At 40.3% G+C, this 6227-nt stretch overlaps 1 gene segment (V, D, J or C); it reads left to right on the top strand.

Moving 5' to 3' along the window:
* Positions 1-3436: 3436 nt before the first annotated feature.
* On the top strand, positions 3437-4100 carry LOC116273628. The segment is given in 2 exon segments: positions 3437-3522; positions 3648-4100. Coding segments are annotated over 2 exon segments (378 nt in total).
* Positions 4101-6227: the final 2127 nt, after the last annotated feature.

The raw sequence follows: 6227 nt of genomic DNA, 5'->3' as shown, positions 1-6227 counted from the left end.
GCCACTTCAGAATATGTCAAAGAAATATTTTTAGGGTAAAATATTTAGATTTTCTTCAGGGCCTGTTCTCTGTCATGTTGGAATATGGTATCTTATTGCTACAAAGCATCTGTTTTGTCAGTCCAAAGGTCTCTGTTGTAATGATAATGCTGGTCAGTTGTGTCTGAACTCCAAAGGAAGGAGAGCATAATGAGGTACATCTAAACCCACCTGCCAGTCATGACCTAACCTAGTTTTTAAGATTTCTTTGAAGTTCTCTCTGCCAAAAAGAGAGTCCATTCAGCTGTTTGGTGGCTTACAACTTAATTTTTATTTTAACTCACAGAAAAACAAAAATCACAGCATAAATTCAATCTAAACTAGATTTGTTAAAAAAAATTAAGTGCTTCCTGAATATTCCTACATGTCAAAGAAAGACAAATCATAAGAATTCAGAGGAGAAATACCCCTCATACAAAAGAATAAGATTTTATTTACTATCTTAGTTTGGGTCCACCAGCAATGAAAATTCCTGTTTAGGCAGCAAATTTACACTGGAAGGAAAGGAAAAAATGAGGGAGGGAGCAGAAAATGAATGGTAAAAGACACATCAACAACCTACCTGGCTCAGGATAACTGAAGTTCAACCACATGTAGAAACATGGACTAAATTCCTCTTGACTGTTCCACCTGAGAGATGAGGAAACTGAGGTATGTATATTCCTCATCCTGTCCTCCCTCATTGTGAGCTGTCTCTCTTGTTCTCTTTCAAGCTGCTATAACAGATTACTTGTCACTGTGTAATTCATAAAGCACAGAAATGTATTTTCTCACACTTCTGGAGAATGGGAAATTTAAGATCAAGGTACGGGCAGGTTAAGGTCTGCTTTCTCTGCTTTCAAGGTGATGCCTAGAGCATTGAGTCTTAACACTACAGAGGAGCAGAAGAGAGAAAGAGATTCCAGGCCCACAATCTCTGTTTATAGTGGCATTAATGTATTCCACTAGAGGGCTCCACTCTCATGACCTAAACACATCTCAATAACCCCACATGGCAATACCTTTACACTGAGATTTAATTTTACAATAGATGGATTCTGGTAGGACACAGTCAAACCATAGCACTTTCCTAAGAGAGACGCATTCCAGGTCATCTGGCCAGAAATGGATGCAGGCAGATCTCTCTGCCCAAGATCACAAAGAACTTAAGATATAGATATAGATAGATAGATAGATAGATAGATAGATAGATAGATAGATAGATACAGCCATTTGAAATGAGTGGAGGTACAGCAAAGGGGAAAATCCTAGACTACAGATGGGGACTCCTACATTCATCCTGGTACAGTTAACCCTTGAATAACTTGGGTTTGAAATTTGCAGATCCACTTACATTTTCTTCTGTGTGTGTCGCCTGTGAGTAAGCACTTAATGAGTAGTAAATATATTTTCTCATTTTTACGGTTTTCTTAATTTGTTTTCTTTAGCGTACTTTATTGGAAGAATAGAGTATATAATATGTATAACATAAAAACGGGTTAATCAACTATTTATTGTATCACTAAGGCTTCCAATCAAAAGTAAGCTATTAGTACTTCAGTTGGAGATGCAAAAGTTCTACACAGGTTTTCATCTGCACCAGTGCTCAGTGCCCCAACCTCCATGTTGTTCAGAGGTCAACTGCTTTTTCAGTCTGTAGCTGCATCTCTCTGGAACAGCATCTTGGCAGATGAGTTGCAAGTAAAGGAATCCAGAAAATAACATCTCAAACTATGCTGCGTTTGTATGATGATTATGAAAAACCAAAGGCATTTAGAAAGCAGCAAATGCACAAAAAGGCTTTTCCTAAATATCCCTTATTTGCCTAAAAGCAAATTCTTCAGAAGGAAACCAATTTTCAAGAAAATTCATCCTGAAAATTTTTATATCAGGGAAGATTAACCCAAAAGAGGAATCAAAAATACAAGAGACTGGAAGTTGATACTTTACCCAGGCAGGTGATTACCTGCTGTTTTGAGGATGTGTTTCTATTCTCATCTATTCTCTCCAGGTTGCCTACACTTCCCAATTCCCTCTTCCCTAGAAAGGAAATATAAACACCTGGATCTCATTGAGTTATCTGAGTAATCACCCTGCGATGATATCCTGCTGCACTTTTAATGAATTTTGTTTGCCTTTTCTCTTATTAATCTTCCTTTTGTCAGTTCATTTTCAGCAAACATTTAGAGAACAAATGGAGCTTTCTTCCTTTCTCCCAATATGAGCAAGTTCCCTTAAAATTCAGGCTGCTTACAGAGCAGCAGGAAGGTTTGTGCACAGGCTACAGCACTGTGATTTGGCTCCCCTAGTCAGGCATCAGTAAAATTTTGTGGAGCCCTAGGCTGCAGCCCACTGATGCAGATGTAGTTGGATCCACTTTCCCTGTTACTGAGCCAGGCTGGGACATTTTTGGGCACATTAGAGATGTGAGATATAATGAGTGCAAATCCCTGTCCAGTTTCATCTGGATCCAGCTGATTTCTCCATGTACATGGGCAGTTGCTTGATAAAAGATTGAGTGTCTCCTTCCAAAAGATGTTAACAGGGAGCTTGGTGTCTGGGTCAGGATGATGTCCCCACTCACTGATAAAAAGTGAAAGAAGAAAGTGTCATTGATGGTGTATGGCAGGGACCTGCTCTGTTCAATCGTTACCCTCACTAAGAGAGATGAACTTTGGGAAATAATATTCAGTGGCAGAAAAGAAGGTAGACTATGAAGGTGCCCAAAACAAGAATAAGGTGCAGCCCACTGAGTCTCTGAGTATAACAGAGACCTGTAGCTCTTAATAATGGTGAATCTGTGAGTGCTGCGTGCATTGAGGAAACATAGTATCAACCTAGTATATCCGAAGTAAATTGCTTGATCTTATATTGGTAAGAACAGTGGCATAACACCATTATCTAACACTTACAAATATATGTAGCATCATGTCAATGAATTTTATTTTTAATTTTTTTAGAAAGGAACAATGTTAAACTCATAGAAATGTTGCAAGTATATGACAAGTACCCCCTTCCCTAATGGGGATCATATGAGAGTCTTTTGAAGACCTGAGAATTGTACTGTCTAAAATTTTACCATGTGTTTCCTACAAAAACGAATACCCTCCTAAGTACTCCCCATACACGAATGAAATACATTATTCCATCGACTCCTGAGGAATATTTCAAATTGTCAAAAAGAAACCAAAAAATGTTTCTCTTCAAAAACTAGTCCCAAGTAGAAACACATTATCTGCAGACAAATTTGTGCTACCCTGGTCTTACCTGGGACAGCTGGGGACACTGCGCCAGTGCTGAGTTACTGACATGAGCCAGCCCCTCAGCTGTGCCCAGCCTGCCCCATCCCCTGCTCATTTGCATGTTCCCAGAGCACATCCTCCTGCCCTGAGACTTATTAATAGGCTGGTCACACTTCATGCAGGAACCAGATCCAGTCAGGACACAGCATGGACATGAGGGTCCCCACTCAGCTCCTGGGGCTCCTTCTGCTCTGGCTCCCAGGTAAGAAAGGAGAACACTAGCAGTTTACTCAGCCCAGGGTTCTAAGTACTGCTTTATAATTCAGGGAAACTCTCTTACAACATGATTAATTTTGTGGACATTTGTTTTTATGTTTCCAATCTCAGGTGCCAGATGTGACATCCAGATGAACCAGTCTCCATCCTCCTTGTCTGCGTCTGTAGGAGACACAGCCACCATCACTTGTCGGGCGAGTCAGGGCATTAGCAATAATTTAGCCTGGTATCAGCAGAAACCAGGGAAAGCCCCTAAGCTCCTGATCTATGATGCATCCAGTTTGGAAAGTGGGGTCCCATCAAGGTTCAGCGGCAGTGGATCTGGGACAGAATTCACTCTCACCATCAGCAGCCTGCAGCCTGAAGATTTTGCAGCTTATTACTGTCAACAGTATAATAGTTTACCTCCCACAGTGTTACACGCCCGAACATAAACCCCCAGGGAAGCAGATGTGTGAGGCTGGGCTGCCCCAGCTGCTCCTCCTGATGCCTCCATGGGCTGAGAGTGTTCCTCAGATGCAGCCACACTCTGATGGTGTTGGTAGAGGGGGACATGAAGTCACTTCTGCACCCTAATTCTTTTCTCTCTCTTAGCCCCAGCTGCACAGACATGGCAATATCTCTCCTGATTTCATGAAGACAGAGATCATGAGACCTGAGGAGTCTAGTTTATAGCTTCAGTTGGAATTCAAATAACACAGGAGAAGCCACTATAGGTATTCTAAGCAGGAATAGGCTTAATACAGAGAATTAGAGTAAACTACTGAAGTCTAAATAAAATGTAGAGGTGAATCTCTAAGTTCAATGTTTTATTTGCAAAGAAATATTTGCCAAATGGGGCATACAGGAAAACTCAGGCTCAGACTGGTAAACAGTGGTGGAGAAAGTGAATCCTAGAATTATATCAAGTTATCTCAAAAATTGTGGATGAACTGGTTGATGGTTCTTAATCCAAAGAGTTGACATGACAATTGTTTCATTAAATTGGAAGAAATGATTGGAGAAGCATGTGACCATTTAGACTTAGTACAATGCTGGATAAGTTGTCAACACAGGGCATTAGGGTATGTGCTGGGGCCATAGATCTAGCCCATATAAAGCAAGAGGAAGTAGAATTGATGTTACGTATTTTAGAGAGGAAGTGCAGAAAATATGGACCCTAGGGGACCTTCTGGAATGTTTCTATTTATTGCCATTTCCACTGGTAAAACTCAGAGAAGATTTCAACAGTCATCAGGATGAAGTTCTAGGGATCACAGTCATGTGAAGCATTCCCTGCACTTGGATCTCCAGTGAGGCAAAGGGAAGACGAAACACATAGTGGGATATGGAGGGGTAAACACCAGAGACAGTCTCCTGGTCAACTTAAACGCTAAAAAGCGTATTTATTTATTTTTCTCTTTAGTTTTATCACTGAATCATTTGGATCTAAGAAAAGTGATTATGGCTGGTTAGGCAGAAAGGTATTTATTATCATGAACTAAATGGATTGAAAACATTTGGGGAAATCAGAGTGGCAGCTCATGCAACTCCAAGTACTCCTTTTCTATTCCTTGACCCTCCCTGCCTCAGTTTTTTCACACTCAAGAAAGATATTCTCATTTTGATAGGAACTTCGCAAGTGAAAATACTATGCCCACAGGACTGTGCTGCCTGGCTGTGACCCAGACCAGGAAAATGATCATATTTGAGTGAGATCAGGCATTTCCTCTCCTTCATCTCCATCCAAAACCACTCTGTAGTGACACAGCTGCTGGGCAGTCAGAGAAAGGGGTCAGATCTCTAGTAGTTGATAGCAGAGCTGCTGTCCTTCTGGGGGCAGTAGTGAGAAGAGCTGCTCTCTTTTCTGCAGGAGACACCTTGAATGTGGAGTCTCAGGCAGCAGGAGCATCTCCCCAGCCTGCGCCAGCAGTGTCATTCTTGGAATTGTTCCAGAGGCTTTGCCTGGAGCCTGTTCCTTAAGGCTTTTCAACAATTTGTAAGAAATTTAATATCCTCTAGTAAATCCTTTCATGCTTCATGTATTTGACATTTGCAACAGGGAATACACACTGTTTACAGTGACATCACTCACAGCCTCCTTTTTTCTGGCTAAATATAATGCTTTCCAGGAGGACCTGCCAGAGGAAGCCAATGTGAACAACAATCCATGTCACCAAAAATGCAAGACAAATAAGCTCGGGAAAGCCACTGGGTTCTCACGTAGCTGCACTGTCCCCTGGTACAAAATGGGAGAGTGTAAAACTCTTAACTCCATCATCAGAGACATGGTGCAGTGTGACCTTCTGAGCATAGTAAGTCAGTATTTATAGACATTTAAATACCAACACCTTTAACACCAAAATACAGGCCAAAGTAGAAAAGAAGATAAATTAGACTACATAAACATTTAAAATGTGCATCAAATGACATAATCAACACAGTGAAAATGCAACATGTGGAATAGAACAAAATATTTGTAAATCATATATCTGATATGGGTTAATAGTATCTGTTATATAAAAATAAGTCCTACACGTCAACATTAAAATAAAATACATGATTAAAAATGAGGAAAGTACATGAATAGTACATTTCTCTAAACAAGATTCTTTAGAGCTAATTAGCTAACATAGGAAACAATGCTGAATATTATTAATCCTTAGAAAAATAAAAACAAAACCCACCTCACACTTATTAGGATTTTTTTTT

This window comes from Papio anubis, unplaced genomic scaffold, assembly GCF_008728515.1.
Source record: "Papio anubis isolate 15944 unplaced genomic scaffold, Panubis1.0 scaffold974, whole genome shotgun sequence".
Taxonomy (NCBI): Eukaryota; Metazoa; Chordata; class Mammalia; order Primates; family Cercopithecidae; genus Papio; species Papio anubis.
Note: the sequence above shows the minus strand (reverse complement) of the source record. Positions and strands in the feature narration are given on the sequence as shown.